The sequence below is a fragment of the Pseudopodoces humilis genome, chromosome 2, assembly GCF_049639895.1.
Source record: "Pseudopodoces humilis isolate 2021_Gansu_Grassland_sample_001 chromosome 2, ASM4963989v1, whole genome shotgun sequence".
Lineage (NCBI taxonomy): Eukaryota > Metazoa > Chordata > Aves > Passeriformes > Paridae > Pseudopodoces > Pseudopodoces humilis.
In genome coordinates this window covers 38,182,556-38,205,988 of record NC_142201.1, presented here as the reverse complement: position 1 = coordinate 38,205,988, position 23,433 = coordinate 38,182,556, and the positions used below count along the sequence as shown (strand labels likewise).

The window sequence follows — 23,433 nt, the reverse complement described above, 5'->3', positions numbered from 1 at the left end:
TGTTCTCTTTCGGCTGCTGTTGCTGAGAAATATTTTGATCTGATGAAGCCTGATAGAAGATTGTGAGAGCATCCTCTAGCCAGCTGGCCTGATAAGCAGTTTTCAATTCATTTTTTGCCAAAAGATATTGCATATGCAAGGAATTTATTTTCTTTTGTCTGTAAGATGATCTGTAGATTTTAGTAACACAGTGGGGAAGTGCTGTTTGTCATTTAGAGAGAAGCAGAACTTGTGATGCTGCCAATTTCTTTGGGTTTTTAGTTACTTTCTACTTTCTTTATTTTCCTTCATGTGATCAGAAGACTGTAATTAGTTGTCACTCAGTTATTCCTGGAAGCACAATGAAGGCACTCAGAAGCAGAAAGCAACATAAACAATGAAACAGAAATCTGGCTGACTAGAAAGAAGGTTAATATTATTTAGGGAAAGAAGATTTAAATTTAGATTACATTCCTCATGATAACACAGTCCCATTAATACAGGAAATATATCCCTTATTGGGGAATGAGAGTGTTTGTGTATTTGTTTTCTAAGTAGTTGTTAATGATCATGTTCATTAGGATGAAATTTGGTTTTGGGAGAATTACTTTTTGGTCCCTCATGGTGCCATTGGGCCAGAGAAACCACTGGACTTCAAGAGTCCAGGCAAGTAATTCACTCTGTTTTTGCTGACCCTGGTAGCACACAGCAGGATTTTTATGCCGGAGTGCAGAGATGGCACTGCACATGGTTCTAATCTTACTGCATCTGCCACAAAGACAGCACCATAAAAACTACTAAAGCTGCACAAATTCCTTTATTTACTCAGAGGGCAGGATACAGGTGGGCATTTGACAATAATTCTTTGTGTTGTTTGGTGTGGTTTTTGTGCATGTAGGATTCTGTGCACTGAAAGTGCAGGAGTGGGGGAACATCTAGATCCTAATGGTTGCACAGGTAAAGCAATGTTGTTGTTCCTAAAGGAAACACATCCAAAGTGTTCTCACTACTGATTCCAAATTTGTCCACAGAAACAAAGATCTTAGCTGTCCGAACTGCCTTGAAGCCTTTGCTATGTTTTCACCTATGAACATAGTTTTTGCTTTTTCAGTTTTCTGTGTCTCAGGAATGCAAAGGTGTTTTTCTTTTAGCTGTATGTTTCTGTTGGTTGTTTCCTCTTTTTAGTAACATTAGCCAGGACAGGTGGGTTACTAAGCTAAGCATTGGTCAGTAAGCTAATGCCTAATAGCTGGCAGTCTAGATCACTTTAATGATTCCCCCTACCCTTGAATATGGAAAAGGAAAGCACCCCAGTATTGCTGAGTCTTTGAGGACTACAGCTAAAGAAAGAGGACAATTAATTATTTTCACCGAAGTTTCTAAATTTCCTCTCTTTCCAGTAGATTAAGATTACTCCAGGTTTTGGAAATTATCACCGTTCAAGCAATTTTTAAAATGTACTTTTCTCATATAAAAATTCCTTATGATTTCAGAATGATGCTAGTGTACCCATGAGCATTAATACTGCATGGGATGAACTTTCTTCTACCAAAATGTCAGCTGTTAAATGTAGATGCTAATTGTCTCAGTAATTTCAAAATTGGGTAACTTGAAGGCTGCTTTTTTAGTTGTACAACTTACAAAAGACATTACTTTTCTACCTTTTAAAAGTACCCATTCTACCTTTTAAAAGTAATTAAAGAAAAAAGTTTTAAACTTCATTCCTCTTTCAGTTCAGCTGCATGCATTTTATTTTCAATTTCTCTTGTTATTCTTTAGAAAAATAGTTTTTAAAAAGACCTTTATTCATGATTTTCCATCTCACAAGCCTGGGAAGTTTTTGCTATCGGAAAAATGTTTTGTTTGACCTCTACTGCTGAAATGCTCACTACTAAAAAACAAAACAAAAGAGCTTTCTAAATTTTGTTTGTCACTACTTCATTCATTTTTGTGAAAACAAAGGTGAAGTTTTAACATTACCTGTTGCCATCCATTGTTGCAGTTGTGTGTTGTTTAAAGTTGTATTTGCCATTCAGACCAGAAAACCTTTTTTTTAAAAAAAAATCTCTTTTTTAATCTTATACTAACTGGACTTCATAGCACAGGAACAACATCCAGGTTAAAACAGTAAAAACGTGTTTGCTTAAGTTCCACATTCTGTTTGGGTAAATAGGGTATCAATAATTTAGTAAGATATTATTTAATTCAAATACTACTTTTCTCTAGTGTATGAACATTTTTTTCCTTTTGTTGTTTTTCCTTACCCTTTCCCTCCTTTCCTTGCTCTTGTTCTTCAGAGCAAATACAAACTCCACTTGTTAGTTGAAGGGAATTTGCAAACTTGACAAAATATGATAACAAACCTTACATAGCTTTTATGATTCTATGTATTTGACAATTTTCTTGGGGTTTATCTTTTAGGGGAAAAAAATTTGTGTTGGTAAACAGGAAGTGAAAACTTTTTCACAGTTGTATAATTTCCAGAGTAAAACTGTTCAAATATTTTTCCATTCGTATTGCACATAGTAACACAAGTAATAGCTGTGGTTACATTGAAAAATAAATTAACTATAATAGTAGTTCATAATATATTAATGTATTTTTTTTTAATATTTGACTTGAACAAAGATTTTATTATATATTTTCTGCAATTGCACAGGCTGAGATTTGTGTTTGAATATGGTGTAATAAAGAAGAAAATCCTATTATGATGAGTTAGAAATAGTCAGTATTTTTAGACTTTCCTCCTGGAGGAAAAATGCTACTAATCCTTTGAGTTGAATTCATACAATTTTTTAAATTATTTTTGTGTGCTTTGCCTTTTCAAGTAATAAACAACTTTTTAGCTGTTACTAAAAACATTGTTTGATACAGATTGGGCTGAGTTAGCAGAAGAATAGCCCCGGAAGTGCTCTGCCTGCTTATCACTTCCCCAGCACCCTGGGATGGCAGAGACAGTTGGGGCAGTGTGTTTTGGATAAGTGGGAGTGCAATGACCAGTGCTGATTGCTGTCAGGGGGACATCAGTGCCCTTTAGTCAGAGGTCAGAAGATGTGGGATGTGCTATGTTCAGATTCATTCGTTAAAGGAGTGTGGCAAAAAAAGTTTAGTAATGATTTGTCAAATACTATTAATTGCTGCTAATTATATTTGCAGTTCTGTAGCTCTGGTTTCAAAGTTAATTTGGAAAGAAGAGAAAACTTGCACTAATTATTTTACATGGTAATGGACAATGCCAAGGAATTGCAATTGTTGGTCATCCAATTCCTCTTGATTTGTTTTCTTGTTGGATGCTGGCTGCCAGATTGCCAACAAGTCAGAGAGAAAAAGAATCTGGGAAGGGAATGATAATAGCATGGACTAAGTTTGAAAAACAAACAAACAAAATTCCCAGTATCTTCATAAATAGTGAATGCATACTTAATTCACTGCTCAGTGATTTTGCAGAAACATAAACAAGATGCATATTTGCAATTATTTTGCAGAAAGCTACGAGAAAGGATAACTCTCTTTCCTATGACACTAACTCGCATTGTCCCTTTTCACTTAAAACGTTCAACAGGGACTTAAGCTGCAGTATGGTGGAAATTGTGAGTGATGTTTACTGGTGTCTTCCCAAAGATGAGGAAGGAGATACCAATAAAATACAACTCTCACTTCACTTTTAACCAAATCTAAGCTCCTATTTGCTTAGGGCTGTCATTGTTTTTTTTTCCACTTCAGCTTCAAGAGCCTTAAAAATGTTACGCATCAGAGCACCTGTGTTCTAAATATAATGGTCTTAAAAATGTAATTGAGGGATTTTCACTTTTGTAGGCAAATCAGCAGGGTTGATATTGATCCGTCTTTTTAGGGAGCCACAGTGCACCAGAAGGTGATACTGTAGAGGGCCCCGTAAACCCTCGGAGCCTTCTGTCTAATTTGGCAGAAAAACACAGAATGTCGGACAACAAAAGAACGATCCGATTCCGTAAGAAATCTTCATCCCTCCCACCTCCTTTTCACAAGATAAAAAAAAAGAGACTTAATTTTTTCAGCTGCACACAATGATTTGGTGCTCACTCTTGCATTGAAACAGTTGCTGTCAAAACAGGCAGGAAACAGTTTTCTTTTAATTGCTGAAATCATTCGGAAGTGCTTCATGCACGGCTTCTATACAGCAGATGCTGTGCATTAATTGGCCTGTGTAGGGCTGACCCAGGGTTCCTTGCAGCGGGCCCAATTTTAGGCAGAGGGTTTAAATAGCTTATTTCTTATTTTGTATAACCTGGCGTACATTATGAGCGCGCCTGCACGTGGGGTATTTCATGGTCTGCAGTTTCTAATGTCATGTGGGTTTCAAAACCTGTGCTTCTCTGGTAATGTACTAGCAGCAGGTAAGCTCTAAATACCATCCATCAGGAGCTAATTTTTTATCCAGATACTCCAATGACTGATGAACCTGTCTTTTGTATGAATGTTCAGCACAGGAGAAAGCCATATGCCCCTGGCACTGGTTCCTATGCATTCTTTACAGTTTGTAGGGAGGAGATTAAAGAAGAAAACAAACCCTTACATTTACATATCTTTCATTTATTTAGCAGTTAGCACTTTCTAAAATAGCTCTGGGTTTTTTTTTTGTTTTTTTGTTTTTTTTAAACAATGAAAGGAGATTTAGGTCTTTTACAGCAATCTGACTACCACTACTGGTTTTCTTTATCAGGAATATTACTGCACACTCTTAATAGGGAACCTTGTTTTGCTACTCCCCGTCTGTTCAAAACAGACCTTAGCCCATTAGAAGGTCCTCCCTTGTGTGGGAAGACCACAGCTGTTACTGTAAATCTCATCCAGTAACTGTATCACCCCCATTTTGTGGCTCTGAAGGATGAAATTGAGAAATGGAATACTGTGCAGTCATCCTTTACATCTCCAATTTTAGGCCTTTGCACATCATTTTCATGCTTTTATTCCAAATCAAACAACATTAGTGAGCAACACCACTCTGTGCTAAATGTCTGGTGTCTAAGCAGCACCTACGATCTTTGTTTTTGGGGGGTTTAGGATCGGGAGGCAAGTTGGGGTTTTGTTGATAGTAGGTTTTTAGATATATATTTTTATTATTATTATTAGTCACTCTTTTCTCTCCCTTCTTCCCCACCAAATCTTTCCCAGTCCCCAGAGTTTGTCAGAAGCGGAAATCCAGATGGTAGTGAGGTGCCTAAGATGGAGGATGCTCTGTTACGCCTCCACAGAGGAAGTGGGAGCTCAGCACAGCTTACAAACACAACTTTTAAAAGGCTTCTGTTTCTTTAAATCCTTCTGAATAAAGTGGATCTAACTTCTTGTGAAGGATATTGGGGGCTTTAATCAGAAATAAGAAGTGGTTTAAATCATTAGCACAACAAAGCAAACTATAAGCTTGAAGATAAAAGTCTCAGGGGAAAGAGTCCTCTGAAAATAAATGGGACTTGATAGATTTCCATATCATTTATAACTTCCCTTAATTACACTTGGAAGACTTGCCAGTAAAACTGGAAAATTGGCAGCCTATATCCATTATAGTAATTTTGCCGACCATGGCAAGCAGCTGGCTTTACTGGATTTTATTTCCCATCACTCACAATTAATCATCAGCTGGAGATGTCTGAAACTCCTCAAAACGTAGCAATACTGTGTGACATTCAGGCCTCCTTAAAATGCTGAAATCTGCTGAGTAAATGGGCCGAGTTCCCCTTCCAGCGAACTCATTTTGGTGCGAGGCAGGCTGCCGGTTAATGAGTGCCACTTCGATAATCGGATGCGAATGTGAACCCTGACCTCATGTCAAAGGAGAGGACGCAGCAAGCTGGATAAAAGATCGGTGATTCAGATCTGCAAACTTTACACCAATTAGACAGAGAGTGGGGAAATACATCAGCGCCCATTGGGTTTATCAGAAAGACTTGTGGGGCTTGTGACCATTTTGTAAGCCTAACATGGGAGACGTCCTGTCACAATCATTAAGTCTTTATCCGATGACGCACAAAAGTCTGCAGAAAGTGTACCATATTCACAAAGATCCTGTGGTAGCAATGCCCTCGGGTGTGCGCCGTCTTTTTGTGCTCCCGAGCTTTAAAGAGCCCTATCTCTGAGTGGGGATAGTCTTTGTGGTCCTCACGTAGGTGCAATGAGAGCAGGTCGGCGTTGCTGCTTCTCACATTCTGCTTCCACCCCGTGGCGTGAGTTGCTTGGTTGGGAAATGACCGGAGACAGTTCCCTGTCCTCTCTGTAACCTTTTGGCCAGCAGAGAGAACAACCACCGTGCAGTCCCTGAGTTACTCAAACAGCACCATTGACTGTTCCCAAATTCACATTACAATTGTTAGCAGCATCGAGATGTTAAGTACCCTCCTCCTCAAGGGTATTTTTTTTTTCCCCTTTCTCTTTTCTGTTTCTTTCTCCTTTTCACTCTCTGGAGAACAAAACTGAACAGCTACTTTGAACTGCACCGTGCAGAAATAAACTGCTAAAATACAGACTGCAGGTCTAGCAGTTAATCACTCATTTATTTTGATGTACTGAACAATGTAAAGGTCGATTTGTCTGTAGTGTAACCCTGTGAAAGATACCTGAGATTAATTTATTTTAAGAAAAGGAGCCCTTTTACTTTACTTGGCTCAAATACATGAGCTTTTTTGTTTGATTTTAGTTGCCTGTTTTGACAGATTTGGGTCATCACTGAGACCTCTCTAAATGGAAATGTAAAGATGGTGGTTTTCACTGGTTTACCATCCACTGAAAGCAATAAATTATATGATGAAAATGCAGCATTAAAAATGGTCCAGATAAATCCTTAAATAAGTTAGGCAGCAAGAACTTGTACACATCTCTGCGGTTTTCATTTGGAGGCTAAATAACAGGCAAAAGGATATGTGCAATTATAGAGTGAAAGAAATTGGACAATGCCCAAAAGACTGAAAAAGAGGAAAGAGAGATACAAGTGCCTCATTTTAGGATTTGTCGCTTTTCAACACAATGAGTGGAGCTGTAAAGGTTTAACATAAGAACAGTAATTAAACTTCTGTGCTTAAGTGACACTTGCACCAATTTTCAACAAATTGCACATCATCAGAAGTACTGACATGGCATTTTCACACGTGGTACCTGCTGAAAGCGCCTCCTTCCTTTCAAATTAGTAAGACTAGATGTTAACTGGATACTCGGACTATAAATTTTGTGGGTCGAGGGGGTTATTTCCTTCCCAGACACTGTGTCCTTTGTCATCAACTCAGCAGGCATTATATAAAACACAAAAACTTTATTTTTGAGAAAGAGGGGAAACTGAGAAGAAATTCAGATTAAGGGATATTTCCATCCTGCCATTTTAGCACCATGCTTTAGATCTACTGGGACAATTCTGTACTTTTCCCATAGATGTGTTTCCAGAACTCTGTTTAGATAATTGCTGACTGGTTCATTTGCACACCATCCTCCTGATGAAGCCCTGTTACAGTTAAAAGTAACTGCTCGAGGAGAGTTTCTTGTGGCCTTGTAATTAGGCCACTGAATTCAGATATGTTGTCCTTAGCATCTCAATCTTCAGCAAACTCTAGAGGCCTGTGCTCTTGGCTCTCTGATAGGTGAGCTTAACCAGAGGGTGGCAAAGTTGTTTCTGAAATAAATATTTTAATAATAGCATTATTTAAAAAAAACCCTCTTCCAACAAATTTTCTTGCCTGATTTTTTTTCCTTCTCTTTGAATCCAAAATTGATATTCATTGCTTCCTCATAATCTCAGAAATGTTTGGAAAGTTCAGAGTAGATGGAAGAAAAGTAATGAGGTGGGGAAAAGGAGAGGAGAAGAAGAAAGGAAAGGAAGAGTGAGCTGCTGGGACTAGGCTATGGGGAGAGCAGCAGGTGTGGAAGGAAGGAGACAAAAGACAGGGAAAGGGAATAGAGGGGAAATAACTGGGGACAAAGAATAAGTCTTTGATACTATTCACCAAATTGGACACCTGCTAACGACTTAAGTGCTTGCCTGAAGCTCAGGATGAAATTTCTGCAGCGTAAATGTTGGGTTTTGGTTATTCTCTGTATCCAGTCAGTACACCATATTCCCAGAGTAAATGCTTTCCATATTTACCCTCCAAAACCCCCTCATACTGTTGTTGCCAATCTGTCAGAGAAATGGTGTGTAAGCACCTTTTAATGTAATGGTTTTGTTTTGCTCAGAATCCATAGGCAGGTGTCAGTGCTTTTCAGTCAGTTAAGTGAAAAAAACAGCTTTACTTAAATTTTTGGAATGTTCTTCATGCAATGTACATTTGATCTGTGACTTCACATCTGTCTATTAGTATATTCCTCCAAAGTGGTACACACTTGTCCTTAAATATGTATTATTAGTTTTACATATAATTAGAGAAATATATCTATGTGTATATATGTGTGAATATAAACAAACATTTTGTTGGCACTGGCACATTTAACAGTGCATAAACCAGATTTCTGCAGGCTTCAGATTACCCTGTTTAATGAAACTTAGACATCAGAGGGAAAGCATCCCAAACTTGCTGGGGTAATGAGGGAATAGCAGACTCCACCTGCAAAAGAGCCCAATGAAAAGACTTGAAGTGGGCACTTGGAAGCAGGCATCCCATAGGAGTGTACAGGTCCTAAATCCTGGCATGTAGGTCCTGGCACCCTTCCTCTCTGGCATGCATAGTCTTTGTGGAATGACTAGCTGATGGCTGGGTTCCACTGGGTAAATTCCAAATCCCGTTTTGCCTCTCGTGTTTAGGCAGCCTCCACAACCAATGCCAAGCCCTGAGTGGCAGTTTCCTCTGTGCAAGGTGGACATTGGAGGGAGGACCTGTCTGGGAGGCACAGGGAGCCCAGCAGAGCAGCCCAGTGGCTTCCTGGTGACCTTGAGCTTGCCCATGCCTATTGGGAGGACACAAACAAACAAGAAGAGGAGACCTTAGTGTTTCCTTTTAAGAGCTCTGAGCTGTGGTGAAAGTAATGCATTTGTCTCCATGGTGCCTCTTCTGTGGATGAGAGCTGGTGGCTTCTCAGTGATGTGCTCCTTTCTGTCAGTCCAAAGTCATCAGCCACCATCAAAGGCTGCCATGTGCAGAGGTGTGACATTCTCCTCAGCATCAGCCCACTGGGTATTTATCGCTGGACCTTCCAGCCCAAGCTCCCCCAGACAGCTGCCAAGGAACCTTTGGCTTCTGAATCAGTATGAGCATCTGCGGGCCCTGTGCCAGGGAAGCAAAGCAGAAGTTCCCCAGCCAAAAATGCACAAATTAAATTTTGCTCTGCATTTAATTGATGTGGATCTGTGGTGGTGTGAACTGTAGAATTGTGGATGGATGGGATGGAAGAGAAGTCTTTCAAGTTTGCTTGGGGTGATAGTTTTAAGCAGGTGATTTTTTTTTTCCCCACCTATTTTGATGCCAGTTTTGTGATTGTCATTTCTGTTGTGACTGTGTAACTGGCTGACTTGACTTGTGTCTTGGAAGTCTTTATAGCATTTAATGAAATAATCCTTTTATTTTCCATAAGAATCATCACACTTAGAACATTTCAAATCCTCTGTCCTCATTTTGTACTGCTTGAATTTCACCAGGTTTCAGAAGGTCAAGAGATTTGTGTAATTGAAGCAATGAAAATGCAGAACAGTATGATTGCTGCTAAAACAGGCAAGGTAAGCCACCTTAGGTCACTTAAAACCATATGCAACTTGTCAAACAGGATAGAATTTAAAAAGGAAAAAAGGAGGATTCTGGTTGTTAAGAAATTAAGTCTGATTGTTGTAAGTCTTTCAAAGTGAGGTGTCTTTAATTTTGTAACATTTGCATCTGCTGTGAATGCTGTTAAGTAGTTCCGAGCCTTAGATAGCACAGCAGGAAATAGTTTTACTGGCTTCAGAAATTCATGTAACTCTCTTTCTCCTAAGTGATTTGTTTTCTGTGATGTTACAATGCCAGATTGAATTGAAAGGTGTTGCAGACCATTTCTCCAAATTTCATCTTTCCAGAGAGCAACTGAAGAAGAGAGCTCTCTTTGCCAGTTAATTATTTAATGGCAAGTAATTTGACGTTTAAAAAAACCACCCAGAACAAGGCATAGAAAGTGATTTTGCAGGAGAGAAAAAACAGGAGTTTTTTATTATTGTAACTGTTAAATATCAAGCCTAGATCTGCACATTTGTTAAGCTTTGCAAGGCTGTGCATTAGGCTGTCCTGCTTCTGAGTAATCAACGTTGCAGCCCTGGAGCTGGGACTTGGCTACAGTGTAGGATGTGCCAAAACCAGCACTCTGGGCAGGGAGCTGGTTAAGCTTATATGACAAGGGCATGCCCTAAACCCCAGTTGGTCTGAGGACTCTCAGACCTCAAGTTGGGACTTCAGAGCATCCCTGTGTCAGATTATAATTCATAGCCTGAAACCATCACCTAGTCGTGGGGCCCAGATCCATCCTTTCCAATGGGAGAGCATAGTCTGGATCTGGATTATATATTCTCCTCTCTTGCATTATTTCCTAACCTGCCCTAGCCCATCTCTGCCTGGGCCCAAGCCCCCCTGCTCTCTCTGAGGCACAAACACCAGGGCAGGAGCCCTCACCCTCATGGAGGCAGCAGGGAGCCTGAGCCTGCGGGCAGGGACGGGGTTTGCCACTGGCAAGGTTCGCTGAGATCTCAGGATGGCTCTCAATGCCAAGGACTGTTTGTGTGTTTACAAGAAAGGCTTTTTTGGCACAGCTCTAAAATTGTCACCGAGGCTGGGTCCCAGGACTTGCCTCTTCCAGTGCATCCAGTGCAAAATTGGGTCTCAAGAGAAAAAAGTACTGAGAGAAGGAGTATGTTCCTTTTGCTTTTGCTCTAACATTACCACTTCATTATTTTATTTCATGCATTAATTTCTATATAATTTATTTTCTCACTTGATTAATATTTCCAAGCCTTTAGTTTTTCATCTGCTGTTATTTAACCCCTTATTGCCGCTCTTTGCATCCACTGGTCTTAAGTCATATTTGTAAATAAAATGCCATTCCCTCTCCCACCTACCCCATCTATTTTTCACTTTATCCTTCCCTTTCCCACCAAGGTGTTCTGCAATCCATGGGTCTGTCATTACAATCCTGCTTGTACTTCTCCTAATAATAAATATTTCCCACTTTCTCAGTACAGATGCCACAAAACTTGTGTTTGGTCCATTAATCCTCCAAGGTAGGATGTGAAAGGTGCACAGGCCATTCAGGGGGCCTCGTGTGCGTTGCAATGTCCCCTTGGCATGCCCATTTTAATAGCAAGCACATCATTTGACCTTTAGAATGTTAAGAATTTGAATAAGTACAAAAGTTTTGGGCTGTGTAGAAATGAAGCTGCTAAACAGAATTCAGCCTGTTCTGCAGTGCAAAGTCATGGCTCTGAGTGCTAAAATAACTTGGCCTCTCCACAGGAATGGGATGTTTGGCACAGGCTGTTAGTCCATGTTTTGGTGCTTTGAAACTGTGTTTTGAAACTCAGTTCATTTGTCTTCAGCTGGAAGACATTCCCATTTTCATTCCTGACGTGAATTCCTTTTCAGTATCAAACCCCATCTTCCTGTTTGTAACTGTGAGAAAAGTGGCTTGTTTTTATCTACTTCAAGTTTACTCCAGCTGCAGGTGGTTTAAAAATGAGAGAAAGCTGGAGAGGAATTGGTGAGCCTCCTGTCTTCTACAAGACAGCTGTGCCTGGGTCAGGACAAGGAGCCGGCCCCGCTGCACGGCAGAAATCGCTGGGGAGTTTGAAACACCGGTTAGCTCTGATGTTTGCTGAACCTTGGCTTTGTAGGAAAAGAAAATCAAGGGGTAGAATTTTTTTCACACTGCTTTCATCTCCTAGAAGATTGAGGCTCAGAGATTGGGTACATTGCCCAGCTACTCATTTAGAAATAAAGCCCTTGTTTGTACGTATCACGCTGTCTTTGCCCGTGCTCAGCATCATTTCTGGAGCAGTGCTGTGAGTGTGCCTGTACTACAGAGGCAGAGATCTGCTTACAGCTCACGTGGCTTTAGACTGTCAGACATGGATGTGGGCAATAGCATGTCCATCACAGCCTGGTACTTGGGGTATGCTGTGCATTTCCTTCAGGAGCCCAGCGTAGTGTTTGGATGATTAAAATGAGCTATCTGCTGAACAAGGATTTGGGCATGTCAGTGTGAGCTCTGAATTAATACTGGAAGCAAACTATACAGCTTCAAATATTTTCTATTGCTTCATGTGCTGAAAGGGAATTCAAACATGTTGCAGCCTTTTATAGAGGAAATGAGGGACTAGTGTAAGATGTCAGTGTTTTAAAACTCAGGAATCTGCATGGGAGTATGTAATTCATCTACAGATTCAGTTGCACTTATTTGACAGTGGTAGCCCATTGCCAAATTCAGTTATGTTAAAGGATCCCAATTCAGGTTTGAATCATCTATCCCAACTCTCTGGTGATTGAGAGAAACCCACTTCAATGGCTGCAGTTCCAAGATTCTGCTATGTGTGAAAACTGTAATTAAAGAAATGGTGGAATCTTTCATTGCAACGTCCCAGTATGAGTATTGAAGAATCAGCCTGTCCTCTATGTAAGTGCAACCAGCTGAAAAAAGGTGCTTTTTAATTTTAAGAAGTGGCATCTCCATCTGACGTTCAGGTCCTCAAGCATCTCTGCTGCAAGCAAACCAGCTGATGGTAGGTGCCTGAATACCCTGATGGGGTTGGACACCATTTGTCAAGCACTGTTACACAGAGCTCAGCTGGGCTCTGAGCACTGGAGGTCAAGTGCTCAACTGCTCTGGAGGCCTTTGCAGCACAGGTGGCTCTGTGTCCCTGCGGTGTCCTCAGACTGCACAGTGGCCATCACCCCGTGCGTGCAGACACAACGCTCTGTGCAATACAAGCCACCTCAGCCAAGCCATTTATTTCACCAGGCTATCGAGGAAGGGTTTAAATTCTGCTCTTTCTGTACCCTAGGTGAAAGCTGTGCACTGCAAAGCTGGTGACACCGTTGGAGAAGAAGATCTGCTGGTGGAACTGGAATGAAAGCTTGCTTCCACACTGTTGAATTAACTAAGCCTTTATTATTCTTATCTGTAAAGTAACATTAAGACAATTCAACACAGAAGACGGACGGTACTATGCACGAGATTTTATACAGGCATATTTACTGTATCAGTGGTTAAGACAGCAAACACAGATGTTCAATCTTGGCAACAGATCCCAGATTTTTACTTCCAGAAATACTTGTACATAACCTTTGTAATGCTTTGATTTTTCAGGATCAAATAAAATCAATAAAATACCATTTCTGCTTTGAAACAGGAAAAGCCTCTTTTTTTAAAAAAAAAAGAAAACACAACAAAAGCCAAAAACCTGATTTGTCTTCTCCACAGCCATGTCCCTGGTTTGAGGCCCCAGCCAGGCTGTACAGAATGGCTGGCAAGAATGAAAAATTAACCAGTGAGCAAACTGAGCAGTTCTTCTTTACTCTGTATAAGTGCTGCACAAGTACCACCAATGGCTTAAATTCTGATCAGATTTATTTCAAATTAGGATATGCTTTTATCGAATTATTATTTATTAACAAATAATAAATTATTATACAGTTATTTATTATATATTATAAATACTTATATATTATTGTATTTTAATGCTTTGTATAGATTAGTTTTAAATTACAGATTTGAGGCTTTATTTTGCTAGTGCAGATATTTCTCATGTGTTTTTGTTTAAAGTTGTAAGGGAATTGTCTTCTTTTTTTTGAACTCCATACTCAATTTCCCCACCCTTATCTTCTTGATACTGATTACTGCATGTCTTTACAGAAAGATCTGGCACTGTTTTCAGAGCTCTTTAGCTGCCCCAAGGTACTGCTAAGAGCAAACAGTAGGACTTCGGAATGCTTACAGGAAAGGGAGACAAAGGGACCTTGACCACTGCCCTGGAGTGGAGCAGGCGTGCTCTCATTTTCTTGCCTAGGGTGTGCAGAGTCCTGCTGCTTCCCAGAGAGAAACCCTGTGGCCAGAGGTTCCTGGGCTCTTCACTGGAAGGTGAAGGATGAAAACAGTCGATTACAGGCCTGGTAACTCATGTTCAACCAGGAAAGTTTGATTCTGCTTGAAATTTCTGACTGAAGAGGCATTCTTCCTGTTCTTGAGATACTGCTAATTAACTACATCACATGGCCAAGGGGGGAAATGTAGTCCAGGGATCTGCTTAGGGAATTAGTTTATAAAACTCATCAAGGTGAGTAAGGAGAGTGTTTGGATAGTACCTGCCTTCCAGGAAAACGAATGCTTTTGCCGTTGGAGAAACTGAGGCAGAGACCCTGCAGATCTCCTTACAGGTCTCCTCACTGCTATCTTACCCCTTCCCAAGGGAGCACAGTTCAGTCTCTGCGGGTTGTCCTAAACAGACAAGTATTGTAAAGAGACACACGTATTCTACTATCAAGTTACTTGTTTTGCTTATTGCAGCGACATAAAAGCTTTTCTAAATGAGATGCTGCAGAGCCTACCACTGCTGAAGTTTAGGCTGATTCCCTACCCCGGATCTCCTCTGGCCATCACAGGGTTACTGGCAGTAGTAAAAGAAGCAAAAGTACAGTATTGTTTTTAATTGTATCCTTGCTGCATTTGATGGCTCACTGTGCAGCATACAATGCCTGCTCCCATCCCTTTGGCAGCTTTGGCTACTGTACAATCTATCTGTACCAAACACTGCAGCTGAAGGAAAATATAAGGCACAGGAGTGTAACAACAGAAAGCTACAATTTTCCCAGATTGTACAGAAACCAGCACAGTTGGTTGGGTCAGGGGCACAACAGTCTTCTTTATGTATTTTTTCCCCAATTTAAATGTTGCAATAATCACAATACAGGTCCTTTGGATATTTTTATAATGTATATAATTTTTTTCCCCCCATTAGGAAACTCAGTTTGCATATGGTTGCAAGACATGCATTAAAATGCTTGGCAAAAAGTCACCTTGACAGTAAGTGCTCACAACAGCTCCAGTGTACATTTGCTTTTCCTGGTCCCCAACAGCCCCCACATCCCCCAAAACAGACACACACACACACACACAGAGACACACAGGCCCCCAAATCCTACAGTCACACAGTGAATGGAAGTGGAACCCCAAGTGCTTAGAATGTAAAATTAAAAATACAATTTTAAATGTAACTCTCTTATATTTTCTCAGTATTTCTTGACAGTGCCTTTTAAAACTAAACCTGGTTTAAAAATACACCTTTCCAGTTCAGAAAAAATCCCACTGCAATGCAGAGTAAGAATGACCTTTACATTTTCTCCAGCAATTTCCTATTTGTCTAGAAGCACCAAGTTATCTGATCAGCTTTCCCTGTTTACATGCAGTAGCCTACTAAACCCATTACAAGTCAATATTCAATAGGAGTTGTGCTTTACTTTGCAGACATTTAAATCAGTTTCAGATATTAGTGCAAGAAAATTTGTCAATTCAGGGGAAAAAAAAAATTAATCTGTTCCTCTGCCTTTCATTGACTTCCATTATTATGCACCAAGGCAAAGGGAGAAGTTGAGGGAATAATTAGATCCCAGAGCCGGTGTGCACATACAGTTATTTCGTACCTGGTGCAAAGCCAGTTACCTGCAGCAGGCTGGGGGGTTCAGGAAGACACTGACTGCCTGGGGAGGAGTCTGCAGCTCTGGGCCTACAGGACTTCAACACTAGCGCCAAGGCTCCTGGGTTGGGAGGGTTACAAGAGCTCCTGCATTTTAATAACAAGGTATTACAGCTTTCCTGGAGAGGTTACCGAGCAACACCTGCTTAGCACTATGTCTTCAGCTGGGCTGCGTCACCTCCCGTTTCTATTCCCGGCTTTCCCGTAGGACGTAGGAGAGGCCGTGCTTCCCCGAGGAGTCGTAACTGTCATAGTAGGGGAGCCCGACCCACTCGGGCGGGTACGTGGCCGTGCTGTACACGAAGCACTCCAGGACGCCGTCGGCCGCTGCCCGCGCCTCTCCCGCGCTGCCCTTCCCTTCCCACTCCACCACTTGGATTCTCATCAGGGTGCGCTGGTACATGTCTGGGCAGCACTCAAACTCATCCAGGAACTGCAGCATCTGCTCGTCGACAGAGTAAATCTCCCCAGCAATGTGGTGGCCTGTCCCCGGGATATTCAGCATGTAAGGAATATTGTATTTCCCTGCAATCACCAGCGGGTACTTCTCCACTGTGCGGCCCCTTCCTTGGAATTTCGCTAGGCCTTTGGCCGTGTTGATCATGTGCTTGTAGTTGGGCTGGCCCTTCTTGAGCGTGCCGTAGACGAAGACACGGGCCATCGTACTTGCAAAAGCCGCTGAAAGACAAAGAAGTACATTACTCATGGGGCCAGTGCCCTGCCAAGGCACCTCCAACACAAAGAGTTGTTTGGGCACGTGCAAAAGTGGTCTCTTAGTCCAATACCACATTTAAGTATCATACTCAATTCAAGTATCTTGAAACTTTTCAGACAACTGCATCAGTGAAAAACAGAGACTAGAAAAAAGTCAGCCTTTTGCAGTTCTTTGCTGTAACCAAATTAACATTCTCTAAGGAATCCCAAGCATCAGCCAACATATCCCTGACCCCCAGGAAAAGCTCTAAATCTTTCTTAATTTTTCTCTCTCTCACCATTATGGGAGCTGTGCTGCAGCAAGTGTGTGGTGTCGTGCTCAGTGACTCCCAAAAGCAAGTGTAACCTGGTGTGGATTCATCTCATGGATGTGCTGGTGGATTTGCAATAATGCCAGTGCTGAGGTCCTGCCTGCTGAGTGACAGATAAATGCTGAACAGCAAGCTGTGGGGCCAGGGGAGAAACTGGAAGACTGCTGGCAGAGAGACCAGGTAAGGCCATGTTCCTCCTCTTCCCCAGACAGACACCCCAAAGTGTTAAATCACCTCAAGTAGCTGGTCTGCACATGTGTGAGCTCCCTCTTGAAAACAGACCCTGAATGACCATTTATTTTATCTGTGAGCATGAAACACTCAAAATTGGTTTAAATGGGATAAAAGACTGGCTTTACTGAAATGTAATGGGGGAGAAGGTACCTTCATAGTTCCTGCATTATTTTTTCACACTGTGCCGTTTGTCCTCCATCATTTCTGTAGAGGTAGAAGCAGTTCCTGCACTGTGATGTTTTCCCACATTTTACCTGTGGTCACTGACTGGGCAGAGCCTGTCTCATCCGCAGTCATCTGGCTGGGACAGGCACCTGATATCAAGAAGCCCATGCAGCTCCTCTCAGAAAGGGTGTCATTAAATAATGTATTTCAAGTTCAAGAAATATTTAAAACCAGACTGGAAGTAGAAATTTAATCTATTTTCTGCAATTTACCCTTATTTTAGTAAACTGTTAGGTTAGGTCAGTTATCCAAAAGGGTGTGTTGCTGGCCGAGAACAGTATCATTTAAAAATCCTCAGTAGCCAAGCAATTTCCCCTTTGGTGAAGCAAACAGTTTTTCTCTGTATCAAAATACAGCTTTCCAAGCAAAAGCAGTGTGTGCCTTCATTTACTGGCAAACTGCTTTCACTTAGGGGAATAAGAACACACTGATTTTTTCCCTGTATTTTATCAGATATACTTCAGAGTAATTTATCCTTCATGACATAAACGAGGTTTTTTCTTGGATGCAGCTCATTCCCTCACAATAAAAAGAGCATTAATATTCAGTCGGCCCGAGTCTCTTTTATAAGAAAAATCATTACCTTTCAGATTGTGTTTTGAATAACAAACACGGATCCTTCAGGAAGAAACTTGTCCCAGTGGGGATTGAGAAAGGATCAGAGTTAAGCATTGAAACATGCAATTAATTCCCATTAGGGGATTAGGGCACTCGTGTTCACTTTGAATCAGAAAAATGAATTGTGAATTAAATTGTTCACAACCAAGAGGTTACTTGTCAGAGTTAATAAGTTAAAAAATAAAAAGGGAAACCTAAAACGCACATAAAAAGCTCTATAGTGAGTGGTGCATCTGTAAGAAAAAGATACGCTTCATTTCCATTAAACAAAAGCTCTGTCCCTACTGTACAGCTGGAGATAAGCTTCCAAAAAGTTCACAGAGAACAGTGTCACCATTTCCTGAAACTGGTGAAAACAACTTCCCTGTTTCTGATGGCACAGCAGCTGGCCGTTGAGAAACATCACCCATTTAAAGAAAGGCACCCATCATCCTAGTGCAGGGTCCACAGAATTCAAGAGCAACAAAGGAACTTGCTAACCCAGGTTTGGACAAGTGTTTCTGATTTAGCCTTTGAGCAGATTGATTCAGCAGGCAGTACAAACAGAGATGGAGTAGGAATCTGAAGTTTCAGCCACAGCTCCCAGTGGCACTTCTGTGCCCCACAGAGGCCCTGTCGCTCACGCTGGATGGGCTGAGCACAATGACTTCTTCTATTAAAAAAAAAAACCACCAACAAAGCAAGGCCCAGCCCTCCAGCCAAGGAGGGATTGAAATAAACTTGGCAATAACATTTCCTGATCACTGCTCCATATAAATAAGACATACACAATTTTCTGCGCAATAAATCTGGTCTCCAGTGTGCCGTGTGTTGCACTGCAGAAAGGCTGTAGATGTATTAGCATCACTCAAAGCACTCGGAAATCCTGGGCTTTTAAAAGAGTTTTAGCCACCTTGTGGCAGGAGAGCACAGAGCAGAATTGTATTTGAGGGTCATTTCACAGGCTTCCACCACGCAGCTGAAAAGAGTTATAGATGGCATCCCCTTGCTGAATCACCAACAAGAAGTTGCCTTTTCTCACTTAATCCAGTTTGACACTTCTTACCTTCACTAAACCACCTGAGAGGAAAAGAAAACCCACCAAAAACCAAACAAAACCCGCCCAGACGTATACTGAATATTAGCTGCCAGGACTAAACAAACCCATTCAGAAAGTACTTTCATGAAAAATTCATACCAGAATCATTAAAATTTAATGGCATGGGGAAACACGAGTGAAATTTGTACATCATCTCTGCAAAGTATTTCTTTTAGCTATGAAAGATGACCTGCCAGATTGCTTGTGGGATCTGTAACTAGTTGCTTTATCAGGCAAGATGCAAAGATCAGAAAATAGAGGGACTACTTCAGCATCACACAGGTAGGTGAAAAGTGGCTCACAACTGCTGCCAGCTAGGAGCTGGGGTTGCCACTTGGCATTAGTGCTGGTAGGGCAGCAGTATCCACATCCACCCTCACCCACCAATGGAGTTCTGGGTCAGGGCTTCCGTTTTCCCTCTCAAGGCTCAACAGCTCCAGCAGGGTGAGAGAAGGGTGGGTGACCATGGGGACAGTTGCTGGCTCACTCACCATGCATTCACAGATGAAGCTGCAACCAGGCTCTTTGCTCCCAGGTTGTGCCCAAAGCAAGACCTTGCTTCCCAAGTGGCAGCAGCAGCTTTGGCAAAAAACACCTTTCTTTTTTTAAGCACAATTCAGACCATTACAGGACCCTATCAGCTCCTTCTTTAAAAAAAAAAAAAAAAGCATGGCCCCAGAGCTGTGCATTACACTGGCTCCAGGGCTGTTTGCAATCATGCTCACAGTGGGTTTGGGAGAAAAAGTTTCAACAAAATAAAACCTAACTCAGAAAGTATCCATTTCTCTCGCTCCATACAGTAACATTATTTTCCCTTGAGAAAAATTCTCTGCATTGGCTCTGTGACCAGATATAGTTACACATTAATTCTTCAGAAGTTTCTTAAAAACTGTAGGAAACAGGTGAAAAAACAAAATGCCTTGAACTTTAAACTTGAGCCCAGTCTGTTTGAATGAAGGGAGTTTTAAGGTCACTCTTCACTCAATGCTAACTTTCAAGAAGGACTAACATGCCAGAGAGGACTCCTGGGACCGCATCCTGTTGGTCCTTTGATGCTTTCATTTTGTTGCTTGCTATTTTCTTTATAGCACAGACAAGGGCTTCCTGCCTCGGCCGACCCCTTCCCAACCTTGCTGAATACCTCGGAAAAAGTTTATGGCAAGACACCTTTCTTACATTAACCACAGAGGCACCAGTGAAACGATGGCTCCTTTGAAATCAAGAGGTTATGGTCTCCTCGCAGCGGTCACCCACTCCAAAGCTGTGAGGTGCTGGTTTGTGAAAACAAACAAGAGTATTGGAGTAACCAGGGCCATGCTGGATGCTACTGGGCACTACCTCAAACTCCATTTAACCTCTGCAGATTCTTTTCATTTCTACCTTGGATAACTCATATCCCCAAACCAGTAAATACTCCTGTGCTTAAGCTGGAGCATCTTGTAAGTCTCTGCCAGGAGGCAGAGTAAGGATGCCCTTTCACTGGACAGGCATCAATCATAGCACTGCTCACATGCTTTGTACCCCTTTGTCACCACAGCAAACATTTGCCTTTTGTCTGTTTGAAAACATTCCAAATCACTTCCAACTGTACTGCATTGAGAAAATGCATTAGATTCGTTTTTATTACTAACCAAAAGAGTAATTCCCAAAGTGACTTTAAGGAGGTCTCAAAGTGGCAAACAGATAAAACTACCACATGCAAAAAAATGCTGGGGATGGAATGCAGAACACATGCTGGACACATTAGACAGATCAACAGGCTAAATTTCTAGAGAGTGCAGAGACTGGAGGGGATTGGCAGCGCATCAGGACAAGGAGAGGTGGATGAAAAAACCAGAAGTTGATGCGGACAAACTGAGTTGAGAGGAAAGGGGGGAAAGCTGCCACCTCCAGAGAAAATTATATTAGTAAGTATTGACTGTTTTGTCCTAATATTAGGACATGTTGTACAAGTTTAACCAAAGTCCTGGACCTCAAATCAGAAACCTGTGGACTGAAATATTTATAAAGAGCTCAGGGCAGAGCACTGAGTCCAGAACTGTTTAACTCGGACCAAAAATGAACCAGCAGGAGCTTAAATGGGAGCTGATGAGATGGGGCATAATCTCCTACAAATATGGGTAAAGGTTTTAAGAAGAGACAGTTGATTCTCTGCATACAAGAACACAAGGCCAGCCAAAATTTTTTGCACAGAATCATTAACATAGATAGGAACAGCTTTCTAATTCTAAGAACAGAGAGGCATAAGGACAACTGTAACAAATGACCCCAAAAAGCTTGAGGGCCCAGTGCCCTCTGTCTTAGGGTGGTCAACAACAGATACCTCATCATCACAGCACAAGAACAGGGCAAGGCAACATTGATGCATTTCCAGACTTGGATCCAGACCCTCCCCAAGTCAAAGTGATGAACGTTGTGCTGTGTAAAGGCCTTTTCTTCCTGTGAGCTCTCATGCCCATTTTTGTGTCAGCAATGGCAGCAGCAGCAGCACGGAAGGCAGCCCTGTGTGTGCATGAGGCCAGATTACTGTGGGGTCTGTCCCTGATGCCTGCTTGCTTCATCTTCCTGAGTCAGGGGGCTCGGTGCACCTCCTCTGTGACACCAGATACTTTCCTAGTGCTCACTATCTTGATGGCTGACAAGTCCACGTATATTTAACAAACCAACTCAGTAAAGAAGCACTCTGTACTGATTCTCCTATGGTTTACTGACACAGGGAAACTAGAACTGAAATATTTAAGGATAAACCATGAATATATACATGGAGAGAAACCACGTCTCGTCCTTTGCTCTCACTCCATTCTCCCCATGCCTTTTTGAGTGTTATTGAGCAACACACTGATGTTTCAGAAGAGCACAGCAATACCTCAAGCATCTTAGTCTTGAGTGCCAACTGAAGTGTGTTTACTGAACATCAATAAACAGTGTGGAAGCCTTGAAAACTGGAACTCTTGAAAACTTGCGCGAACTATCATGGATGCTACAGTTATTCTTGTCTTAGAGAAAGGCAAGAGACTAGGTAGCTTCTCAAAATCCCACTCAAGCATGGTGGGTCCTTACAATGCAGTTTTAAGTACACTACAGTTAGTTTAAATTATATACACAAAATTATCTCATCTTTGCACTTTTAACATAGGTGCTTACACTGTTGTATCTACACAAAAGGAAGAAAAAAACAACCCACAAGAATGGAGCATAAGCTTTAAATGCCAGACTGCTGTTACAGGAAAAAAGTAGAAAAACAACTTTTGATAGGGCAGCCCTGCTATGCCACGGTGAATTTGAAGTGGTTTCCATCATTGAGATGCAGAACAGAGCCCAGAGTTTCAAACTGCCGACATCCTGAAACTGGGGACAGAGCCTGCAGCTTGGATGGGTTCCCTGCAAGGTCAGCACATTAATTTACATGCCAATACCCAGAGCGGTCAGTTCGCTGTTTTGGACCGAGAAGATCATCCCGGCCTGTGGAACACGGCAAACACTTTGAGTACCTAAGCATGGGAATGTATTTTCTATGCTGAAAGGATGGTGAGAGAGAGAACGGGAAGAGAGAAAAGATGGGGTCTTGTGTGGGATCGTGAGGTGCCTTTCCACAAAGGAAATGAGGGAACAGCTGCACAATGATCCTCTGTGAGGAGGGGAGAGGTGCCCAGGTCATGGCCCAGCAGCGTCCCTTGGGAGTGTGACTGAGTCTGGAAGGGAGATGTTTATAAAGCCCCATTGGTGAGCAAGAGCATCCTCCCACTGGCAGGGGCCTGCGGCTCGGGAAGCCATCTTATGCTTTTTCTGCTGCTCGGTGGAGGTGCCATGGCAGGGACAGCAGGCAGAATGAGCTCTGCCCAGGAGAGACCCAGTGGTGCTTCTCAGGCCTCGCTCTGTGGCTGGCTGGGAAGGCAGTAGCTGGACATCCTGACAGAATAGAGGCCACTCCAGCCAGCAGCTCCATAGGCAGTAGCAGGATGCCTCCCTGGGATGAGTCAAGGTGCCTGAGCCCTGCAGCACACCATGTGGAGGGGACACTGCAACACAGTGCTCCTCAAACCTTATGAGAGCAGGGATTCCCCAGATGCTCAGGGAACAAAATGTGTTCTGCTAAGTGAGCCAAACAGAAAAATCCAGGTATAATTCTACGAACAGCGTCACATTACACTGTAGTATTTTTCCTCCAGAAATGGCTACCTATGCCAGTCCAGCATGGACTAGCTACTAAAACACAAACCTTTGACCGATGTGGCAGAAATTAAACATCAGAAAAACCCAACAGACTGGGTTTTTTTTCCAACACGTGATTCCTGGGAAAGTATGGGCTGCTTAAAAGGGTCAAAGAAAGATCATTCATATGCATTTGCTGCAACCACACATACACACACAAGGATTTTTTACACAGAGCCATGCTTTGCTTGTGAAGTGTTAGTGGCCACCAGGAAAGGAGAGAGGAAAGTTAAAAGCTGTACTGGAGGAGACACCAGATCTAAATGCAAACACTATTTTAAATATTCCACCAGAAAGGGTACAGATAGTGTGGGATAATGGCCAAGGACATTTGCTCTGAAGCAAGGTCATACAAATTTTTTGAGGTTCAGAAGGAGTAGTGGACAATAAAGTATATCTATACACAC

The 23,433-nt window shown here is 41.9% G+C and overlaps 2 protein-coding genes across 6 annotated transcripts in view; one reads left to right on the top strand and one right to left on the bottom strand.

Moving 5' to 3' along the window:
* The window catches only part of PCCA (propionyl-CoA carboxylase subunit alpha), a 274,540-nt gene extending 261,249 nt beyond the window's left edge, over nt 1-13,291 (top strand). For both annotated transcript variants that reach the window (XM_088051153.1, XM_005516806.3), the window contains 2 exons: nt 9,569-9,646; nt 12,947-13,291. In XM_088051153.1, coding sequence (XP_087907279.1) covers nt 9,569-9,646; nt 12,947-13,015 — 147 coding nt within the window. In that variant the 3' untranslated portion in view covers nt 13,016-13,291. The remainder of the gene's footprint in view (nt 1-9,568; nt 9,647-12,946) is intronic.
* GGACT (gamma-glutamylamine cyclotransferase) overlaps nt 13,034-23,433 on the bottom strand; it is a 30,002-nt gene continuing 19,602 nt past the window's right edge. For all 4 annotated transcript variants that reach the window (XM_088051155.1, XM_014251271.2, XM_014251275.2 and 1 more), the window contains one exon: nt 13,034-16,312. In XM_088051155.1, the coding sequence (XP_087907281.1) occupies nt 15,822-16,295 (474 nt within the window). In that variant the 5' untranslated portion in view covers nt 16,296-16,312 and the 3' untranslated portion in view covers nt 13,034-15,821. The remainder of the gene's footprint in view (nt 16,313-23,433) is intronic.